The 24,523-nt window shown below is 41.6% G+C and overlaps 1 protein-coding gene across 5 annotated transcripts in view; it reads right to left on the bottom strand.

Moving 5' to 3' along the window:
• The window catches only part of FAT1 (FAT atypical cadherin 1), a 129,913-nt gene that overhangs the window by 26,219 nt on the left and 79,171 nt on the right, over window positions 1-24,523 (bottom strand). For all 5 annotated transcript variants that reach the window (XR_010409723.1, XM_064585662.1, XM_064585664.1 and 2 more), the window contains exons 4-10: window positions 21,914-21,975; window positions 18,132-18,461; window positions 17,570-17,780; window positions 14,973-15,112; window positions 9,836-10,111; window positions 9,500-9,710; window positions 368-4,435 (exon numbers count right to left, since the gene is read on the bottom strand). Coding sequence is in view for 4 of the 5 variants with exons in the window: in XM_064585662.1 (XP_064441732.1) it covers window positions 368-4,435; window positions 9,500-9,710; window positions 9,836-10,111; window positions 14,973-15,112; window positions 17,570-17,780; window positions 18,132-18,461; window positions 21,914-21,975 (5,298 nt within the window). In the remaining variant the exon portion in view is untranslated. The remainder of the gene's footprint in view (window positions 1-367; window positions 4,436-9,499; window positions 9,711-9,835; window positions 10,112-14,972; window positions 15,113-17,569; window positions 17,781-18,131; window positions 18,462-21,913; window positions 21,976-24,523) is intronic.

Below are 24,523 nucleotides of genomic sequence, written 5' to 3'. Positions count from 1 at the left end.
TAAAACTTAAAGCAATACTTCAGCCTATATTGAAACTAGAGTTAATTATAATATACCTATCATATGCTAAGCCTAAAGTTCAACAGAATGAGTCCTAAACATCAAAAACAGTCGAATAGGACAACTCTTCGCTTTCCTCAGGCGAAGAACTTGAAATGTAGCTTAATAGCTATTTCTACTTATTTTAGACATAACTAATTATGTCTAAATAACAGATTATTTCTACTTATTTTATTTCTACTTACTTTAGACATAACTACTAAAATCATCCCCTTAACTCCCCATTTCCCTAAAACATGCACTTCAACATGTATACCTCTAGTACAATTTATTTTTAACTTACACCCTTCCGTGTAAATGTTTTTACCTGTGATGTAATATTTAACTTGTCTGTTCATCTCTTCAGAGTCAGCATCTGTGGTACTTAAGATGGCAATGACACCGCCCGGGGGATCATCTTCGCTCACAGTCCCTTTGTAAATCTCCGCCGTGAACCGCGGGGGGCTGTCGTTGACGTCAGTGACTGTAACAGCCACAATGGCTGTGGAGGACAGTTGAACCTTCTCACCATGATCTGAGGCAACCACTTGAATCTGGTAATTGTCTCTCTTTTCATGGTCAAGTTCCTTCAGGGTTGTAATCCAGCCTGTCTCCACATTAATGGCAAAAGATTCGATGACTTCTACACTTTGTGACTGATCTAGACTGTACATGACCTGGCCGTTGGTTCCTGAATCTAGATCAGATGCCCGAATCTGGAGGACTCTACTTCCCCCTGGCAGGTTTTCAACAATAAATGCCTCGTATGGGTTCGACTCTAAGACAGGGCTGTTGTCGTTGGCATCTTTCACTTGGATGCTAACATCCACAGAAGCCACCACTTCGTAGTCATCGTGAGTGCACCTGGCAAGTACGGAAAACTGGTACCACTTGGTTGTCTCGTGATCGAGACTCTTCTCCAGCTTCAGTCTGCCACTCTGCCTGTCGATCACAAAGAACTCATCCCTGTTACTTTCGGGAGTATTCCCTTTGATCAGGCTGTAAAGAACAGTCCCACCATGTTCTGCTCGGATGAGATCGATCTCTGTCCCAATAGGCATGTCTTCTGAAACTGTGTAGGTATAAAATGGCTCGGAAAATTTGGGAAGTTGTATTTCCGGTGGAAGTATTTTCACATAGACGGGAACAACAGATTCTTTGGATGGAGACCCACTATCCACAGCTCTCACGAAGAAAGTGAAGAACTCATTTTCCAAGCCAATTAGGCTCTCTCTTGTAGTTATTACACCAGACATTTTGTTAATTTCCAAATTCTCTTTGACGCTTTCAGAATCTGCTTCGATGGCATACGTGACGTCGGCATTGGATCCCTCATCAGCATCACTCGCAAGCACTTTCGTGACTGACGTCCCTTTGGGAGCACTGGATCCGATGTCCACTTCATACTTGGTTGCTCGAAACTGGGGTGCGTTGTCATTGTCATCTGTAAGGATGACATTAATGGTGCAGAAAGCAACCTTTCCTCCAGCATCCTTGGCCATTAAACGAACCGAGATCACTTTCTCCGCTGGGGTTTCTCGATCAAGTTTCTCCAGAGTAAATATCTGTCCTCTCTCATTTGTGTAAAATCGGTCTTTGGCAAAGTCATTTACAATATGGTAAGTAATGTGACCGTAGATACCAGAATCCCCATCAGTTGCTTTAACCTCAATCACCAGGGTGTGTAAGGGAGCATTTTCGGCTAACTCCACTTCATATTCGCTCTGAAGAAAAGCAGGGCTGTGCAGATTGCTTCCAATTACAGTTATGTGAACCTGAGCTGAACTCCTGAAAACTCCATCAGAAACAGAAATGTTAAGACTATAAAATGGCTTCAAGGTGTGCCGGCGCAGGTTGGAGAGTGTGATAATCCCCGTTTCACTGTCAATGACAAAATTCTTATGATTGTTGCCAGACAGAATGGAATAGTCCAACTTGTCTATGTCTGAACTGTCTGCATCATAGGCTTTAACACAGGTCACGAAATGCCCATGAACAGCTTGCTCACTAATTCTGGCTTCATAAATCTGCTGGTCAAACAGTGGCGGGTTATCGTTGAGGTCCGTGACATCCACGGTGACAACCACATCACTGCTCAGTGGGGGCATGCCACCATCCACAGCCCTTACAAAAACCTTGTGCTGCTGGAACTGCTCATAATCCAAAGTCCTAACTAGTGAAATGAGGCCAGTGCTGCTGTCTATGTGGAAATGATCGTGACTCTTGCTATGATTCCCAAACATGTGGTACGAAATTCCCCTATTGGGTTCTGAATCCGAATCTGTCGCTCTAACTTGAACGACAGACGTGCCAATGACGGATGCCTCAGACAGGGTTGTGGCGTAAGACTGCTGAACAAAGACAGGAGGGTTATCGTTGATGTCTTCCACGATTATGTCAACAAACACCTCAGCATGGGCGCCCGTCAGGGAGTCGGTTGCTCGGATGCTCAGCTTATACGCTGGGTGGGACTCAAAGTCCAGAGGGGCTATGACATTTATGACTCCAGTGTTGAAGTTAATGGTAAACTGGCTGAAGGGATCTCCATCTGTGATGCTGTAGAACACTTTCAATCCTTCTGGACTGTTGGCTTGTATGTGGGCAACCGGACTGTGCATCTGGATATTCTCTGGAACCGCTGTGCTGTAGAAAGGCTTTTCAAACACAGGCATGGCTTTATTCATAACAGTGATGGGAACTATAACTTCAGCGGAAAAGGCTGGGTTCCCTCCATCTTTGGCAACCACTGTGATGAGGTATTCTTTATTTAAGGTGTCAGGCTCAAATTGCTTTTTCAGTGAAATTTCGCCGGAGGATCCAATTTGAAAATGTTCGTGATGTTCCTTCAGGTAGTAATGCACTTCCCCATTTCTGCCGCTGTCTCGGTCCACGGCGGTAACGTAGCGAATCACGTGGCCCACCACGGTGTCCACTTTGACGACAGCATAGTAAGGAAGGTTGACAAACACTGGTGCATTGTCGTTCTGGTCTTCGATGATGACCTTGACGACTACGTGGGCCACCGCTGAAGGCTTCTGTTCTTGGGTCACTTCTACGACCACATCAAAGGCCTCCTGCTGTTCGCGATCGAACGGTATGCCAGTGGTTGACAGGACTCCTGACGTCCGGCTTATTTTAAACCTGCGGTCTGGGTTGAGGATCTGATAAAACAAGGGCTCATTGATTGGGTTCCCAATGGCAGTAATGACAGCTAATGTTCTGGCTTCGGTGGAATTCTCTTTCACTACTGCGGAGTAGAAATCTTGGGTAAATTTCAGTTGACTTTCTTTGCTTTCTTTCACGTTAATTTTCACAGAGGTAAAGCTTACAAATCTGCCATCAGAAGCTCTCACAGTTAACTCGTACCGGCTTCTTAACTGAGTTGTGTTCTGTACGGTTATAGTTCCTGTCTGGGGGTCCATAAAAAACTTCTCCCCAATGTTGCCTTCGGTGATGGAGTACATTAACTGTGAGAATGCACTCGAATCGGCATCTGTAGCATTTACTGTGATGACTTTTACTCCTCTGTATGTTGGCAGCAAGAGAGAAGCTTCATATAATGATCTGGAGAACACAGGAGGGCAATCATTAATGTCGATTACACGGATGGTCACGTTAGCCGCGTACTCAGCGAACAAACGTGGCATCCCCATGTCATGCACTTGTACAGTAAAGTGAAAAGAACTTGTTTCTTCATAGTCCAAACTCAGCACTGTATGAATAGCACCAGTGCTAGAATCAATAGCAAAGTATTTGTGTATAGATGGTTCAACAATGTGATAAACAAGCAAAGCATTGGATTCTTTATCAGCATCAGTTGCTCGAATCACTAATGGGACATTCTTGTCTGTTAGGACCACACTGTTGATTGAAGCTGATTCGCTAACGAGTCCCGTATATTCTGCCTGCATAAAGACCGGCAAGTTGTCATTTTCATCCTGTAGGTGCACTAGAACAGTTGTGTTAGTAGACAAACCAGCCATGTTAGTTCCTTGGATAATCAATGTGTAAGTGGGCAAAGTCTCAAAATCCACGGCTTTCTGAGTAATGATACTTCCAGAATGTGGATTAATATCAAAAGCATCGGCTACATTTCCATCTTTTATTTCATACACCACCGATGACTGACTGTGGGCCGTAACCATTCCGACAAAACTCCCAATGCCGACAGTTTCACTGATTTCCACAGAATATTCTTTTGATGTAAACTTAGGAGAAGCGTTGTCCGCAATTGTGACAAAGATGTGCACAGAAGCTATTTCACTCATTGGTGGATTGCCTTGATCTGTAGCTTTTACCATTAAGTCATATTCCACTTGGCTACTTCGATCTAATTCTTTGGCAGTTTTTATAGAGCCCAAGATGGGATCAATTGTGAAAGAATTGCCAATATTTCCTAGGAGGAGGGAGGAAAAAAAAAAAAAACATGTTAGAGAAAAATACAAGGACCAATCAATACAACTCATAGTTGGAGATACAGAAACAAAGCTATCTCTAGAAGTGATTTTCTAAAATTAAACAGAAATTCGGGGGTTATCGACATTTGAATGGAACTCATTTCATTTTTAGCCACCTAAAATGCCACAGACTTTTCTGAGTTTTGTCCATAAATTATGAAAAGCAAGAAACAGAAGAAAGATTACTCTATAAACCTAAAGCCGGAACTCACTTGCTATCGGTTGAGCCAGGGATGTGTTGTGGAAAGTATGGTTATCCTTTGGTAAGGCAGATATGAATTTTCCAACAGTCCCCCCAAAAACCCTTTGAAACATACTTCTGGTTTCAGCATTTATCACCTGTAAGTTCTCAAGATTCTTATTCATTATGAAAGGGAAGCTGTCAATTCACCAGAAATTTTAACAAGCTTCAAGAGAGTTGTCCCTTATTTTAAATATTCAGGGAATTGATGAATGAGCTTGTGTATAATCTGCCCCACTATGTACATTTCAAAAATTTCAGTCATATTCCCTTCCTTAATCTTTTTCAGGTCAATCTGCTCTCTATGTCCGTGGTTCTCTCTACTGAGGGAGGACATGCAACAATGTCTAGACACATTTTTGGTTATCACTACCTAGAGTGTGCTAACGCAGAGACCAGGGATGCTGCTGAACATCCTACAAGGCACGCGCAGCCCCCACAACAAAGGATTTTTTTGCGCCAAAGTATCAACAGTGCTGAGACAGAGAAACCCCACTCCAGAACAGACTGTTGCCCTTGCTTCTCTTTGGACCTTTTCCAGCCATACTGTATACAGATATTTAGCTTCAAATGCAACTCTATAATCGTTCCTGGTTTTGTATCATCACGGAAATCTTTCGGAAGACACCAGCAGTTTATTCAAGTTTAGCACTTTACTATCTTTTTGGATAGATTCAGGCAGTGTTGTGAGGGTCCTCAGCTTTGACCCACCTACCCACGCTTCATCCCCATTCTGTTTCACACCAGAGTCCAGAATCCAACATCCTAGTCACAGAACTGAATTTATTTTCCCCAAATGAACTATTACACTTCCCCGCAACAAAGCTGACGTGCCCCTTAACTGCTTTTTCAAGTTCTGTTTTCTAGATCTGCAACCGCACGGGGTACTTCATAGGCCAGAATGACTCACCGTGTGATTTGCAAACCAGGAGACCGACCAAGCACTCCTTTCCCCACGTCATTACTAGTAAACACTTCCTCTACAGCCTTCGTTTCCTTCTGTTAATACATTTTCCAAAAATCCATGATACAATTTTTTCTGAGGCCAGGTCCAGTCTGGTTTTCATCAAGCCTGCCCGGCTCTGAAACAGTGCAGAGGCCTGGGCTTTCTCCGGGCCCCCAAGTTCTGAGCTGAACCCTCACCCACAAACGGGTCACACTGCCTCTACCATGCCTCGTAGACCCTAATTTCTGCCTGTCTGCATTTATGAGTCAACAATCCCAGATTCTCTCATTGTGCTTTAGTCACTCAGAATTCCAAGGACCTCTCTCTCATCCTACGTGGGTGTCACCCTATCTTTCAAAACCGTGACTAGTTGCCCGGGACTGACAGGGTGACCACGAAAACCTGTGGATGACAGTCTTCATCCCCACCCCTTGGGCTATCCGATGTCTGTACTAATAAAGCAGCCAACCTACCACAGTTTACATTCAATCATCTCTATCCCTTTCTCTCATTTTGTACAGTGAAATCTTAAAGCTTCAAACGCGAAAGGCCCTAGAGAACGGAATGAATAGATTTTACCTGCGTTAAAGCAAGCTGGCGGCATTAGAACCCACCACTGTCCACACAACGTAGTCCCTGCCCTCCAGCCATGCTGGCTCCTCACTCCTCAACCAGGAGAGCACATGCTCATCTCAGGAGGACTGTATTTGGGGGGTCCTCTCTGGAACAGTCTTCCCCAGCTATTCTCATTGCTTCTCATTCATTCATTCACTCAGGTTTTACCCAAATGTTCCTCTGCTTAGAGAATGTGATGGTGAAGCCTTCCTTTACCTCCCTAATCAGGATGGCTGTTTCTGTCCCCATACCCGGTTTTTTCCTCTATAGCGCATATTGCAACCTTCTTAGCCATTCTCCCACTAGAACGTTAAGTCCCCATTTAAACATGGCTTGTTTTATTCATTATTTATCACCTGTGCTTAGAAAAATGCCTGACACATAGGGGACACTCACTGATAAATTTTTATCAGCATGTAAAATTCAGAAACTTTACTACCTGGAGTATCTTAAGAAGGTTAAACAGGAACCCAGGGAGTCAATTAACAGACGGCTCCTACATACATCTATCCTGTGGCAGAAATCATCAGATTTGCAGATGGGCAAGCAACATGTTTATGTGGAAGAACACTAAGGGTCGCTGCATGGCTTACACATGCCCCTGTCTGATCCAATAACAGGTACATTCATCAAATACTGAAATACACATGCGGTATTTGTGAGGGAATTAATAGGGCAAGCGGTAGAGTCTGTACCAGGTTGGGGGCTTAGTCATTCACTTGAGCGGGAGATACTGGTGATTTCTAAATGGCCTTAGATTGTTCTATTTGAAGGAGGCAATTATCCAGACAAACAAGTGAATTTGTGCACATTAGCAAGGACTGTATTACGTACAAACACCCCAAAGGGCATGTCAGAGCCGTGCGCAGAAATCCTTTTCTTCCTACTGTGCACGTGCTGTGGACGCTCAGTGAAGTGCTGGCCGCCCAACTGTTAGCAGCCTCAAGCGGGAAACCTGAAGTTTCACCTGCAATTATATTTAACCTACGTTTGGGGAAGGAAATCAATTCTAGTTAATAAGTACATACACTGAGTGTCTTCTATTTCCAGGCATGATGATAGTTTTGAAGTTACAGCAATCTACTTTAAAAAAAGAAAGAAAACACCATACAGTCCAGAGTATGGCCCTGACTGTCTCTAAACACATAAGTCAATTGTTCCGGAAAATATCCTTTAATTAATTCTTTTCCCTAAAGACTCCCAATCAGACCAAACCTTTCGCTCAGTAAATTGTTGCTAATTAAACATGCAGTGTTACAGCCTGAATCTATAACTAGTTTTTTGAACTTCATTAAATGTAATCTGACACAAATGAGAAGTGGGTGAATATAAATAAATGAAAGGAGGTATGACCATTTTACATTTCCTATTGTTTAAACAGATTCACATACACACTTCTGCATTTTAATGGTAGCTGTTGCCTATAAAGTAATTCTTTAGCACACATTTTGTATTAACAAATCTATAAAGAATATCCTCTTAGAAGTCCAAATTCTATATCAAAAGAGGCCCTTGGTATCATCTATTCTTTGAGGGGAGATATAGTTCCATTCTTGGAATACCAAATTACTAATCCCATCAGTCATTACAAGCATTTCAAGAATGCACATGCCTTCAGTCAGGCACCAACAATCATATTTTAACCACCCAGTTGTTGAAAATTATGTGAAAGCTAAGGGAAAAGTTTAACATTTTCTCCTACACAAACCCAGGCGGTTTGTCTATGAGAAAATTATTTTGCTGAACTGCTCAGGCATGCACAAATGGAATGCACTGGTTTTTTTTTAACAGCTAAATTTCTGACCCAGTGGAAAAACCTTCATCTTTGTTCAAGGCGCTAACTATACTACATTTTAATCCTGAACCCCGGGCAGTACAGAAAATCTTATTTGTGGGTAATGGACTAAATTTGGTTGGTTTGGGGGAAACAAATGAGGCTTCAAGTGTATTAAGAAATAAAAATAGTTTAATCACATAAAACACACCAATTAAGTGGTTGTTGTTTTTTTTTTTTTAAATTACTCCCCATGCTCAGCTTTTGATTATATGACCTAGAGTTAATTGATACCTCTACCAATTCTAATGTCTAGGAAAGGCACAATTTTTAAATACGCAAAGGAATGGACTTACACAAATCAAGTTAAGTGCATGATATTCTAAAATCATTATAAAGACAAAAGAATGAGAGAGTCTATATTCTTTGTACTAACAATTACCTTGAGAAACATGGAAAAATGGAAGCAGGCTTCTTGATACTTAATCACTTATTCACTATATGTGGCATGAATAGGGAAGGTCCCAAAACAAAATGAATTCTGACCATACAAATCATATACTCTAAAGCAGATCCCTATTTCAATCAGGGGCTTCCCTTTTGCGCGAACATACATTTGTGGACCAATGATAGCCTCTGTATATATCACGCTCCTAGCACGGCACGTGATACAGAAAATATGCTTCATTAGTCCATGGAATGAATAGATGAAAGACTGAATAGCATTATAAAAGAGAACAGAGAACAAAACATTTCACTTTGATCCTCCTTGTAACTACCAGCAAGACTCTGGACCTCTTGCCCTGTCATACGTAGAAGAAATGTTGAAGGCCTTCCTTGCCCAACTCTCCAGCAGACTCCTTGGGCTTTTCAACATCTCCAGTCCAAATTGCAACCCTGGGGCCCACTGTTAACAGCCCAATTCCATGAAGAAACTCAACTGTTAAAGGTGCAGGGGGGTGAAAGGGGCAGCACAGGCATGACACCTAGTGCTCCGTCATGGAAATTCCTACTGTGCCCAAGAGAAAATGCTCTAAAAGTTAAATTACTGAGGCCAGTGGTTTCTCAAGAGTGTTTCATAGTTAACAAATAGTATGAAGGAAAATGCTGCATGGTTAAAACATTGTGGAAATACTGAATTCGATCAAACAGAGTTTTCTTCACTGCAGAACTTCTCAGAGCCTTGAACTATATGCTAATTAATGTGAATCCTTTTATTAAACGTAGGACTCTCTCTCTTTGCTTTCTATTGAGTTAAAAGCTTAAAGGACAAAAGAAGCCTTCTTTCTCCTAATATGAAAAATGGTAGCTAAAGATCAATTTAAGCAATTTTTACGGTGACATGCAGAAATGTTCCTACACACAGAACTAGTTTTAGAAAATAAAAGTACTTTTTAAAGTTAATCTACTAAGTCCTCCAAAAATACCTGATTCAATCGAATACAGCACTTCAGCATTCTTCCCTTTGTCCTTGTCCAGAGCTGTAACCTGCAACACCACTGAGCCGACAGCCGCTGATTCATAAACCCGCCCTTCATAGGAGGAACTCGTGAACCAAGGGGCATGGTCGTTCGTATCACTGACATGAACAACAACCCGTGCGTAGTTGCGTTTTACAGGGACATCTTGATCCCGCACCTGAAAGAATCAGTATGTTAGCAGTGCTGTCGGGGGTTTCCCTACAATTGATTAAAAGTCACTCTCAAACATATGAAGCCCTTCAGAATCTGAATGGTGGCCGAAGAATGAGCAGAAAGCCGTACCATGACTGTAAGAACATGCTGGTGGTTGGCTTCATGATCAAGTGTTTGAGAAGTATAGAGAGAGCCTGTTGCAGGATCAAGTCGAAATTTCTTGAGACTCAATGGATCGATGCTGCTCTGCAGAGTATAGATTAGCTTGTTTTTCTCATCCTTATCCATTGCACTGATTTGCAAAATTTCTGTTTCTGGCACTGTGTCTTCAGGAATAACAACTTCATACTTTGATGCAGAAAACTGAGGACGATGGTCATTTGTATCTATCACCTTGATAAATACCTATAAGGACAAAAATGACTCACATTATAGTAATATCCTTAATAATGATATTTTATTATTTACAGAATCAAGGGGAAACATGAGATGCATATTGAAAAAAACACCGATTTTTTTTAGCAAAATGAAACAAAATGAGAAAAGCAACAAAAATTTAGAATAAAAAAAATCTTTAAAATTTTCCATTGATATACTGCCCATATGAGTTAAGATAATGAACTTTCTTAATTCTTGAAACTAACTTTGGAGGACATATGTAACATCTTTCACACACTTCTTTCTGACTGCACACTTAATTTCTCTCAGGTCTCCACAGTAGAGAGATTTCTAGAGTACTCATTTAAGGATAACAGAGAATTTACTTGACCAGGATTTACAGAAGATAATTTCCTGTATCAGATTTGAATCTGCAACTACCAAGCTAGCAAGGTGAGTATGGTACTAGATAAATACCATATTAAAATTTCTTGTTCTAATCATTGAGACTCCAAATTCCTACCAATAAATTAGAAATGTGCTTTAAAAATCTTTACTACATTTTTGTGATCATAAAACCTACATATAAATAGTAAACACTTTTTTTTTTTTTAAAGATTTTATTTATTTATTTGAGAGAGAGAGAGCACATGAGAGGGGGGAGGGCCAGAGGGAGAAGCAGACTCCCTGCCAAGCAGGGAGCCCGATGTGGGACTCGATCCCGGGACTCCAGGATCATGACCTGAGCTGAAGGCAGTCGCTTAACCAACTGAGCCACCCAGGCGCCCAGTAAACACATTTTCTAAAAGCAATTTAAGTATACTGAAAAGATAAGCTCTCTTAAATAAATAAAAACCTTAAAGGGGGGGAAAAACAGTATTAAAAAAAATAGTCCTAAGCTGAATTAAAAAAATTTTTTTTTTTTTTACTTTAACACTAAGAGGATTCATTTTCAGATTGAAAAGATGTGTGTGGATAAGGCATAGTAGAAATCAGTACTGATTATAAAGATGGTTTATAGTTACGAGCAAGAAACCTGAGCTTCACTGGCACGCATGAAGTAAAGAGTTTTGCTAGTCCAAATGGCACAGGAGGCCAAAGTCGCAGGAATGCACAGGTTAAGCTATTAACCACCCTGGTGCGGGCATATGAGCTGCAGGTCTTTCCACGAAGACTACACCAGTGTTCTCATAAAACACTGCAACGTCAGTGATGGATTTGTAACGTTAAACTTTATATACACACTAAATGCATTTGCTAAACCACAGAAAGGTTTTATGTGGAAGTTATATAAACATTTAAAACTACAGACCATTTTTAAAGGTCAATGATGATCCAGAAGGGATGGCTTTATAATTTCTCTAAGTTAAATCATTATATATTCATTTCCACTATAAATTTATAGTACTTTTCTAATGGAGTGAGTGTTGGGTAGAGGTAGTTTAATCCTGCTGTGAAGTCAATTAATCACAACTAAATAGGAACAAGGAAGGTAAAAACAGCCAATTTTGATACAACAATTCAAATTAAGCACATTCACAGGGCCCTTATACACTCAGCACGTACCTACACATTACTGGGGTACAAATAAAATGAATGTACAACAATCCCTGCCCTCAGGAAGCTTTCAAGCTTGGCAGGTGATGTCTTACACATACGAGGCATAATGAGGTTCCACATATTTTTTTATTTTATTTTATTTTTTTAAAGATTTATTTATTTATCTGAGAGAGAGAATGAGAGACAGAGAGCGTGAGAGGGAGGAGGGCCAGAGGGAGAAGCAGACTCCCCGCTGAGCAGGGAGCCTGTTGCAGGACTCGATCCCAGGACTCCAGGATCATGACCTGAGACGAAGGCAGTCGCTTAACCAACTGAGCCACCCAGGCGCCCCAATGAGGTTCCGCATATTATCAAATGAGTTATCAAGTAAGTCTTTACGAGTCCAGAGACGGCGTGGGACGTTCCGAAAGCTTTCAAGGAGGAGGTAATAAGGCTTTGCTTGTGTAGGTCTTAGGTTGGTGGATCAGTGTATACTGAGATGGGAGGCGGGGGGAGACCTTGGTCAGAGACATGAAGGCAAGAAGTGGCATCAAACACCCTGTCTTTCTGAGACTGGAGAGAAGGACGTGGCACTAAGGGATGGTAAGGGAGCAGGGGGAAGGCGGCATCCAGGACGCGGAGCCTGGACTCCCAAGCAGAGGCCCGAGAGCTATATATCCTGTACGCCCTGAACTAGCTGATGCGAGGAAATTCACCTGCCCCTCCTCTTCCCAACCGGGCAGACCCCTCTGGTAGTGGGCAGTGCGAGATGAACTGCAGGGACAGAGAACGGAGACAGGGAGGGGACTGAAGTGTCCAGCAGGAGTCCACACCAGTGCTCTGTGAGCATGCGCGGACACTTTCAGCGCCAGCGCCCATGTGCTACACCTCACTTACCCTCAGAGTGCCTGGGGGGACAAAATCACTAAGCCCAGTTTCCCGATGACCAAAGGGAAGCCCAGAGGGTTCCAGCCACCTGCCCAGGGACCGGGTAAGAGGCAGAGCCAAGATTCCCAAACCAATTGACCTGGGCGTAATGCTGACGCTCGAGAGAAACCAAAAGGAAACACGGAAGCAAAGCTGTTTTCAAAGAGAGGAACAAGCCCTAACTGGATTTGGGAAGTTACCTCGAGACACGAGATAAAGCGCAGCGACTTGAATTAACAGTGGTCAGCATCCCGAGCAGCAAACGGCAGGACAGGAAAGCGAGGAGCAGCGAGCACTGGGGACCGCACTGGGACCCCGCACCGCCCCTCTCTGCTCATGGTGCAACCATGGCTCAACCCCACAGCGCTCCTCGAACCTCCGACCTGCCGTCCGCTGCTCCTGACCCGCCCTGTTGGGGCCCGAGTTTTACCTACAAACCCGAATCCACCCCATGGTCCAGGTCCTTAACCCAATTCTTAGCTCCGCGTCGCTCTTCAGGCGACATTTGCCGTGCTGTTCTCATCCCCATGCCTACCGCCCTGTCCTCGGCCCCATGTGGAAATCGAGACCTAATTACTGACCGTCTCCTTTGTCCCACACCTCCCCAGGTGAGTCTGGAATCTGGGACCACTCCTGGAGATTCTGAATCCCCCTCCCTGCGAGCAAGTCATGAGGATATTATCAAGACCCTCTGAAAAGGACTCAAAAGAATTTACAAAGTATAAATGAAGCACTAAAACTTAAGATACTTCTATGTCCCTGGAAAGACTGTAATTTCTTTCCTGGGTTTTATGAGAAATTTTAGTCAATCTACTCCACGTTTCATTTGAAGCTTTTAGTGGTACTCGCTAAAAACTACAATTATTGGGGAAGGGGCACACTGCTACTTAATTATTTATGTAATAAGCGATAAATGCCACAGGTAAATAGATCATCTTCATTAATGAGAATGCTTGGCACAGTGGGGCATTTCTACTGCTTATTAAGTTCCTTTTGCTAGATTTCTAGTTAGATTATTTGAACTGATCCACATACAGTTACACTCTTTAAACCTTTCAAAATTTATCCTGTTACATTTACTACAACTCCGTGTTTTTCTCATTTTCATGCTCTAAAGTCTAACTTCTATAATGAGAAGTTACCAACAGAAATGAAATTTTAATACTGTACTAAAACTTTTACATGCAATCTCAAAATGACCCCAAAGCATCATACATGTGTCAATTTTAAATACACTAAAAATCACAACCATGTGGAGAAAGGAAGAAGGTCTTTTCATAACTGGCTCTGAATCATCTACTCATTTATTAATTGAAAAGACATCACAGACTCTAACTTTTATTCTTCAGTGCAACTAAATGATTTAACAGATGATCTCTCTCATTTGAGATTTAAAATAGTATCATCTAAAGATAAAAAAAAAAAAACTGGAATTCGGAACATTTTATCTTCTAGTATTTAATTTCTTCTTTTGTTCTTTAGGACATAGCAGATTATATGTAAATCTCAGCTTCCACCATCCTAAGGTAAGCTCTATGAGGGTAGGATTTTGTTTCCCAGTATTCAGTTTCTAGAACAATACCTGGCATATAACAAATGTTCAACAAATTCTCAAACAGTCCACACTGAGAATCAAAGAGAATTTAATGTATTCGGGTTTTAACATTTAAATTTGAAATCCCAGTAATCTGGCTATCTCTTAATCACCAGATAGGAACAAATAAAGATGTTAAAGGAATTATGAGAACAATTTTTATCAATCATTTTCTACAACCCTCATTAAAGTAGTCAAAAGGGAAAAAAATTCAAAAAAGTGATTTAAAAGATCATTAATCACTTTAATGACCTTTAATGAAAATGACTTGGACAACTCATCCTCAAGAGTGATACAATTTATACTAACACTGTTCAAAATCAACATAAAATTGAAAGATTCTGATGATCAAAAGTGGGTTGTTGGGGCGCCTGGGTGGCTCAGATGGTTAAGCATCTGCCTTCGGCTCGGGTCATGATCCTGGAGTCCAGGGATCGAGTCCCACATCGGGCTCCCTGCTCGGCGGGGAGTCTGCTTCTCCTCCCTCTGACCCTCCTCCCTCTCCTGCTCTCTGTCTCTCGTTCTCTCTCTCTCTCAAATAAATAAAATCTTTAAAAAAAAAAAAAGTGGGTTGTTGTTTTTAAGTCTTCTTTCAAAATTTCCAAAACTGGTTAATTACAGGCCAAACCTACACCAAGATTTGCAGTCAATTTCCTTTCCCTAAACACAAGTCCTTGGTGTGCATATGTGTAAGCTCTATCAACATATAGTAACTCTGCTTGGGAGCCTCCGAGGGCTGAATCAACCGCTCACGCTGCCTGTGCATCATACAACCAGAAAGTTCTATCAGTCCTCCTCTGACGAATGCATCGTCGGTGATTCACTTACCTGTGTAAGGATAGTGGTGGTTCCATCTGTAGCTTCAACTGTGAGGTTATAGTTTGATTTCTGCTCTGCATCCAGAGGTTTGGCAACAATGATGGTCCCGGTGCCCTTGTCCACATCAAAGTGACTGTCGTAGTTGCCACCTAGTTTAAGTTAGGACATACAGAAAAGTATGAGAAAAAAAAAAAAAAGAAAAAAAAGAAAAGTATGAGAATCTGTCATTTCTTTTGTGGTCTTCTAATTCTTCAGGACAGGGGGAAAAAAAAAAGACCCACTTCTGATACACTGCTTAAGGGGATTCCAAGGAGCTTTCATTTTGAAAGGCAAGAAAAGAAGGGCCGATTAGAAAGACAGTGGCGGGCGCCTGGGTGGCTCAGTTGGCTGAGCGACTGCCTTCGGCTCAGGTCATCGTCCCAGGGTCCTGGGATCGAGCCCCGCATCGGGCTCCCTGCTCCTTGGGAGCCTGCTTCTCCCTCTCCCACTCCCCCTGCTTGTGCTCCCTCTCTCGCTGTGTCTCTCTGTCAAATAAATAAATAAAATCTTAAAAGAAAAAAAAGAAAGACAGTGACTACTATGCACACTTGAGCCCTAACTGTCAAGGGAAGCTACTGAGAGGAAAGCTAGAAAGCAACTCCCAAGACGGAAAACCACTGCCAATATTGCCAATGAGTTGCTTTCCATTTGCTTTTTCAGGGGTTCTGAATAGGTCTTTAATTTATATATCCCACTAGCTATCTATAACATCCTGTACTAACCAGAGTCAGCCATTTAAATGTTTAATTACTCAAAAAAAATCTGTGACACTTGAAGCATTCTGCCCTAATAAATTAACTATTAAAAACAAATGTTAACTCTGGAAAAAAATCGTGGCAGTTAACATCAATTAGTCCTGGCTCTTCTGTACTTAAAAAGAAATTTTGGCATCTTTGTTGCCAAACACCAAGTTAACGAAGCAAAATTTTCTGTGCTGCGGACATTATCCAAATGCATTCCCAATTATGTTCTAGATAAAACTCTTTCCACATCCACTAAACTTGAGATACTTTTATCAATGAAGTGACATGGAATGAAAATAAAGTCTTAATGCCATGATGAGGTTCTATTACTCAATCTTACCAAAAAGTAAAACGACACACACATAAAAAAAAAAAAAAAAAAAAATCTTCGGTGAAACTTAAAACTAAGGATGATCCCGGGATGTCTTAGCAGTCAGCATGTTTGCAACTGGAATGGGTGACCATGGGCATGCCACGAAAACAAGGGCAATGGAAGATAGTCACTGGAAATAAAAAAGGTTTTAAAAACTGATGCTTTTCTTTTAGATCTCATAATCTGAGGCAAATTATGGGATCTCAGCAGATACCTTCTGCTGTACAGTTCGGGTCACAAGTCATCTGAAAGATGGAAAACACTTCTCTAGCAAGTGTGTCTCCTGGCATAGCCACAAAGAAGCAAGCAAGCATGGAAGGCAAGCACAGAACAAGGGAGAGAATCAATCAGACCAGTTCCAAAGGTGGTCAGCATTACACATGGCACAACGGGGAGCCTGGCTCGCCTGCAAGTGGACAGGAGTTAACAGGGAGCAAACAAGCGATTCTGGTTGTAGTTCATTGTGAAAATCACCTTTCTTCTTTAAAACTGAAGTAAGGGATTCAGAGGTGTGGATGACCTCAACGATTGCATACAACGCCCCAAGCTGGGCATGCAGCCGAACCATGTTGGGGGGGGCGGTAAGTGGGAGAGGTAAAGCCCGCACCCCCGGCGCCCCCCGGCCCCACGTCCCAGCCACTTCAAATGCTGATACGGCAGTTCGCGGGGAGGGTGGCTAAGGGCTGGAAGAGGGAAAAGGAACCTAAAGGACCAACTAGAGATGAGTCACAATCCATACTTAGGCTTTTAAAGATCCTGATGATTAAAATAACGTAAGGAAATAGCATTTTAAAAACGAAGACGTCGAAGTTTAATGTGAATTTCTTTTAAGTATGGGAGAGTAAGGGAATACGTTCTATGTCTAAACTCAATTAAATGAAAAAGAAAAACGAAAAACTGACGTAGGCATATGATCTTTATCACAGGGTCAATGAATCCCCTGACCCCTGCTTCCCACATTCCCAGAATGTGGTAAATAAAACTGAGAAGGCCATAGTTAGCACTCTCGTATAAGTTACGCAACTAAAATCTGTAAGATTATTCCCTATAAAATACTGACATGTGACAGTCACAGTTACTTCAAGCATTCAAACCATATTCACTAAAAACAGCAATGTGCCATATGTTATGTATCAAGAAGGAAAATTAAGAAGTTGTGCTTTTGGACCAAAACACTCAGGTTTCTAACTCCTTCATGCACTTTTAAAAACCTTATTTTTACATTAAGGATATGGTATATGCACAGCCCCAATTTTAAACAAGTTTAGTACACGCTGGATATTATAAAACATTTTGCAATCAAAATACTGCAATTTAAGACAAACTCTCCATTTCTAAGTCTGACTCCCAATTTTAAGTCCGGAGATGTATACAAAAGTCAGGAAACCAAAAAACAGGCTCTCCTCAGCGTTACCTGTGCAAGGATGGTGAGAACTCTGAGGAACACTCACCAGTGATGTCAAACCACAGAGGTGTGCCGGGAGGCTCCGCAGATATCACGCCGATCATGTGAGCCGCCGGGTCGCTCTCCACGACAGTAAAGGAGAAAAATGGTTCTTCAAATGAAATCGGCTCCACTGATGGTTTGGGTTTGGAGATCCATTCAATATGGAGTCGAGTGGTTGACGACTTTTGGGGGCGACCATTATCAACTGCCTTAATCTATGAAATAAGCAGAGGGGATGAAGGGAGCAAATTAGAAGTTACATCCTATAACCAAGGCACAGATTGGTTTGGTCTCAAACCGAGCCAATTTCAAACACTTAAGTTTCTGTTATTCGTATATTCCCCATGTTTAAGGTTTGATTAAAAAGAGCAACCTCTTCATGCCACACGCAACATAGGTAATAACTGGAGCGACAGCTGAGAAGGCAAAACGAAAGCCACATTTCCCGATGTTAGGTCACAAACACCGAAGCCACTTACTGAAGAGAGAGAACGTTTTCAGAGAAGTGACATTAAGACCAGATGAACAAAGCACGTGAGAAAATCAAAGACTAGATCCTAACTCACTGAAAGAATATCATATTCTCCAGCTCCAGAAAACTTCTTGGATGAAACCACTCCAGTTTTTGGCTCAATAAAAAATCTGCCATGTTCGTTTCCATCTTCAATGCTGTAAGAGATTTCCGCATTGGGACCTTCATCTTTGTCTGTAGCTATCACGCGATAGATGGGCTCGCGCTTGGCGTTTCTTTCTCGTTCTGGTCTTTCCCGCTCTGGGAGTCTGATTTTGTAGAACTTCTGTAGGAACTGAGGTTTGTTGTCATTTTCATCAAGGATTTTCACAATCACTCTTGCAATGGTGGATTTGGGGGGGGTACCGTTGTCGGTCACAGTAACCTGTTTTTGAAACGTAACAGATCAACAGATGTTTTTAAAATACAACTATATAAAAAGTGACGATCTTCCTCCTAATGAATGATAAACCGCATCTGCAGAGACCTGCAGAGTTCACACACAGTATGACACACACCACCTTCTCTCCTCTGACAACAGCCCTGTGGGGAGGCAAGACGACAATGTGTCCCGTTCCAGACAGGACAGGGGGAGCGAGGCGAGGGCCAAGAAAGAGGCAGCGTGAGCCCTTGGCTCTCCCCTCACCACACCACCTCTCCCTGCACTCCTGCAGCTATAACATGAATGTCGCCGAAATGGCAAGCTATCAAAAACAACTTATTTTTATGCCAAACAGAGTCGGCTAAAGAATAACATACACTCTATGCACTTAAAAATCAAATCTCCAGGGGCGCCTGGGTGGCTCAGTCATTAAGTGTCTGCCTTCAGCTCAGGTCGTGATCCCAGGGTCCTGGGATCGAGCCCCGAGTCAGGCTCCCTGCTCCTCCCTCTCCCACGCCCCCTGCTTGTGTTCCCTCTCTAGCTGTTGTCTCTCTTGGTCTGTCAAATAAATAAAATCTTTAAAAAAAAAAAAAAATCAAATCTCCACATGCTGCATTAAAAACTTTCATTTTTAAGCCTCAACAATAAAGCAAGCTAAATCATTAATTTAAAATATATGTGAAGGAGCATGCCTTTTAATATTAGCTATCATTCTGTTTTGTTTGACTCTTTTCTTGTTCAGAAGTCCTCCACATTTAGTACGGCAGATACAAAAATTTTCATTTCAGACCCACTTAAGATTTTCAGTAAAAGAAATGTAAAGTAATGGTCATCCTAATTATTCATGTATTCAGTTTAGGAATAAAAATCCGAGTCTTAAGGACTACAGTGGTGAATGCTTCCATATGCATGGTCTCCACCCCCCCCCCCCCCGCCCAATCAAATGTCCACTTTTACTTTGGTGTGGACATTAAAGCAATGACCTTTGGAATAGCTATTTTTCCCTCACCACATCCTCCAAAAATAATGGTTGAAATACTAAAAATATTAAAGTATACTGAAGTTTTCCGTGGCATTTTTTTTTTTTAAAAGCTTGGTGAATATAAATCCTGTTGTTTATAGAAATGTGAATATATCCTGATGGTACTTGCCAAGACTATTTAAGCAGTTGCTTCAAGTACAGAATTTACCTCTCCACATTCTCAAAATAAAACAAAATGTACAATTATTACTTCCTTTTGATCAATTCTCATATGATCTTCAGGGAAAAGAGCGAAAATTAAAGAGAAATAGAAGCGAGCACTATGTTTTGTGGTAATCATCACCAAAATGTTCTTAAGGCTGGGTTCAAGCATCAGAAGCCAGTAACACAGCTTTTAACATGGGATTGGGGAAAAAACTCTTCTTTAAGACAGTCAAATCAATGCTGCCGTTGGCCCTCAAATCCACCACCATAAAGGACTACAGAAAACATACAACATACGTATGTGACAACCCATTACAAAGGCTTATTTCCCATCAACATCTTCATAGTATCCACCAAGCCCTAAGTATCTTGTACTTGCTCCCATCCAGCCTCGGACATTTCCTGCAAAAAGGCAGCTCTGGAGGGAGGCACACAACAAACAGGTGTCCAGTGTGGTTCTAACCAGGGTGCGGCCGCAGCAAGAGGCCAATGCCTGGCACCTGCCACTCAGGACAGCGCACCACCTGCTTCCTTTCTTCGGGAACCATATTTTCCTTCTGTCAATCACTGCAGGGACCAAATCAAAACTCTAAACTCTGCTCTAACAGAAAGAAAATGAATTTAAGGGAACTAACGGTACGACTTATGACTAACACTCAGATGTAACACATGAAGAGATCACGAACTGTAAGGGCGCCTGGGTGGCTCAGTTGATCAAGCATCCGCCTCTTGATTTCGGCTCAGGTCATGATCTCGGGGTCCTGGGATCGAGTCCCATGTGGGGCCCTGCGCTCAGCAGGGAGTCTGCTTAAAGATTCTCTCTCTCTCTCCCTCTGCCCCTCACCCTGCTCGTGTGCTCTCTCTCGCTCTCAAAATACATAAAATCTTAAAAAAAAGGCAATTACTAACTGTAATGGTGGCTGTGAAACCACCTTTTCTAGACAGGATATTCATGTGCACACACTATAGAGCTATAAAAAGTAAATATTTTATTGACAAAGTTAGAAAATTGACTAAGGATGAAATGAAATTAAGCAGGTAGCATTATGAATAGCGATAATATAAAAAGGGAGAAGTATTAATAAAAATAATTTAATAAACCACAGTTATGGACTTTCTGAAGTACCCACACTAGTAGAATGGAAGACTCATGCAGGTAACTCACAACTCAACAAGCACTTGGGTCTTCTGGCTCCCATGATCAACAGTGGCCTTTAACGTGCGGTGGAGGAAAGTCAAGAGGTTATATGTCTGCTCTGCTCAGTTTCCCTCTCCAAAGGAAATTCTCCCAACTGCCTCTTCTCAGCCTCTTCCTGGCTTGTAGATCCTGGCACCCAGCAGTCACATCACACCTGACCTCCACATGACCCTCTACCTTCCCCTCCACGTGATTCCTATCCCTGCTCCTGAAACGTGCCTACCATCCACCAGCAAACCAGTATATGGCAAGCTGTGTTTCTCCTTTCAGGGACTAGAAAGGCATTTTAAATTAGCCATGAGAACGAGAAGCCCATCAGAAGAGACCATCTTAGGGCGCCTGGGTGGCTCAGTCGGTTGAGCGACTGCCTTCAGCTCAGGTCATGATCCCGGAGTCCCGGGATGGAGTCCCGCATCGGGCTCCCTGCTCGGCGGGGAGTCTGCTTCTCCCTCTGACCCTCCCCCTCTCATGTGCTCTCTCTCTCTCATTCTCTGTCAAATAATAAATAAAATCTTTAAAAAAAAAAAAAAAAAGAGAAGAGACCATCTTAGAAAAGCACGTATCAGTCTTCAATCTTTTATTTCAAAAATGTTTAAAAATCACAAACTTTCTACAATTCAGTTTAAAATGCAAAAACAATGCAATTATTTAAGATCGACGAAAACCAGAAACCACAGCTGAATTAGATCTATTATTATCATAAAAATATCCCGAAAACAGAATACTAAGGAAAAAGATGAAGAAGGCATAAAGAAAAAGTATCTCTTATGTAAATGAAAAGAAAATGTAAATAATATTGTTTCCAGTTTGTTTGCTCTGTATGTGCGCACAAAAACTACAGCGGAACTTACCCAATGATCTTGTGTTTTGGGGATAGAAAGGGATTTAAGGGGACATGAACTACACTCACAGAAGTTTCCTTTCCCTTTTACTTCCCTTGTTAATAATGACCAGGAGCTAACATAACAAAATCATAACAGTTATGAATACTAGTGATTGTGAAGAAGAATGCTCCTTCCCATGATATTTATAAAACTTTTAAATAAGTAAAAAAAAAAAAGAAATGCTTACTTCTAATATATGTTCATCTTGCTGCTCTCGGTCTAGTTTCCTTGACGTCGTTGTTATAAGACCTACAAAACGATAACAGTTCATTAATCCTTACAGATAAAGTCAATTTTGTAATTGACTCAAGTGTCACTGACACCACATTGAGTTTAAAAGTCTGAGCAAATCTCTGGATTCTGAAGGGGAAAAAATTATTAATCCAGGTTCAATTATTTTATTTACAAACAACATACTTTCTCATTTTAATGATTCTTAAACACAGTAGACAAATGACAGAAGGATGAAGAAAGTGGCAAAACTAACATCAGTTACATTTTTTGTTTGTTCAGTGGTTTGAATAAACATTTTGTCACAAGAGATTTTTAAAAAGATGAAGCTATCCAGGATTTCAGATTTCTCTAACTGCTGCAGTGATGAGTAACAGTTGACAGAAAAATCTTCTGTAACTATATTAAAAAGGACCACCGGAAAATCTAATGTTGACTATGATTTATTACCTTTGAATCATTTACCCTCATAAAGTGAAGAACGGTTATAAAAGTAATGTGATTTTCCAGGAAATACTGCTCAAGTATCAATTAATTTTCAATGAAAGAAAAAACATAAATACTCCTCAAAGAAACATTTTTCTATCAAACTAGAAAATCTATAGTTTCACTCTCTCTCTAGAACTTTAATAACAGTCGGCTAAACTGTCAACATACGTTGGATCCTGGAAGACCATTTAAACTGATTAAATATGTTCTCTACTTCACAAAACACAAACAAAATTCCCCCAACCGCTAAAATATCCTCTACAGCCTGTGTTGAATGAATCCAATGTCAGATTTAAAGCTCAGGTAAAACCTTACGTGGCAAGACAACTGCCAAGAACAACCTTTCTCCTGCCCAGCTTTGTGTTTTATTCCCCACAGGGAAATATTTCAAATAATTTATATTTAAGAACAGACTCCATCGCTATAATTTATTTTCCCCTATTATCCTAATTTCAGGCAACTACCAATTAAAGGCTATTCAAAATGCTTCTCTAAAATTTGTAAATGAAAGGTTCGTGTCTTCATTTAACTTGAGGTATTTTTTTTTCTCACATAGTTACGAAGGATCTCAATCAACATTATCTTCCCCACAATTCAACGAAGCAACGCGCTCTTGTTAACAAGAACGACGAAAGGCTATATTGTAGACTAGAATCTGGGGTTTTTCCCAAACCATCCTTCTAGATTAAAGGGGTTCGAGGAAAATGCTTCGCCGTGCTTAATGGTGTGAAAACGCTGCTTAATGTGGCATGGGTTTGATTTTCATTAGTCAAAAACCTTTTACACTTAATCCCTCTTGTTTCCTATCAAAAGTTTACCATTTCTGATTGTGATTTTAAGTAGTTCGAGGAGGACAGGAAATCACTGGGATTAGTCCCCTCTAATTGTCCTAATGTGCCCATCAGAAAGTTGTTGTTATCAACGGTAACATCAAGGGCAGCAACTTGGCATGTTCACAGCAAAACAGTATCCTGCTCCGTAGAACATAATCATTCCTCGCACGAATATCTGAATATCCATCAGCAAGTAAGTTTCTGCAGCAAGTAACTCTCCATTAGCAAATAACATTGGCCACTTTACAGTTTACTTACAGCACACCAGACAGCTCGCAAAGGAAGTGCCCACCTCCCTGCTACAAATTCAACATAGACACAAAAAGCAAACCCAGGTTTGTAGTTACTTGCACTCTCCATATGTTTCAAGTTAATTCTCCTCCGTTAACGCAAATGGAACATTAATTTCATTCGAGTGCGATGAATTCTAATGTTCCTTTCTTACACACTTTTTTTTTAAAGATTTTTTTTATTTATTTATTTGAGACAGAGAGAATGAGAGAGAGCACATGAGAGGGGGGAGGGTCAGAGGGAGAAGCAGGCTCCCTGCCGAGCAGGGAGCCCGATGTGGGACTCGATCCCGGGACTCCAGGATCATGACCTGAGCCGAAGGCAGTCGCTTAACCAACTGAGCCACCCAGGCGCCCCTTTCTTACACATTTTTTTTTTTAAAGTATTTTATTTCTTTATTAGAGAGAGAGAGCATGAGCAGGGGGAGGAGCAGAGAGAGGGGGAGAAGCAGCCTCCATGAGGATCATGGAGCCGGAAGACATGGGGCTCGATCCCAGGACCCTGAGATCACGACCTGAGCCGAAATCAAGAGTCGGACGCTTCACCGACTGAGCCACCCAGGCGCCCCTTTCTTATACATTTTTTTAGCCTAGTTGCTGCTATCCACTCCTTCCCCTCTCAGCTTGGACACCATTTCTGAGGCCTGCCCTGACAGGTGCGGCCTGGGGCCCTGCTGCTGAGCGCCGGGCTCTGACATTCGCTCTATCGTAACCTCATCCCACAGTACTACAGTCACTCATCCCAAGGTCTTCATGAGAGCAGAGACTGCCTTCCTTGTACGTCCTGGTCATCCTGCTACATCTCTGTTAGCCTAAAAAAATACTTAAACGTGTGAACACATGAATTCCTTAAAACCATAAAAGAGCAGCACTAAAAGTACGTGTCTGAGTGACACACACGCAGAAACTGCATGTGGAAATAATGATACACATTTATAGCTTATACGTGAGCTC

The sequence above is a fragment of the Mirounga angustirostris genome, unplaced genomic scaffold (genome assembly GCF_029215605.1).
Source record: "Mirounga angustirostris isolate CCGP_5_RB_7025 unplaced genomic scaffold, mMirAng1.0.hap1 SCAF_2, whole genome shotgun sequence".
Lineage (NCBI taxonomy): Eukaryota > Metazoa > Chordata > Mammalia > Carnivora > Phocidae > Mirounga > Mirounga angustirostris.
This window is presented reverse-complemented; position numbering and strand designations above follow the sequence as displayed.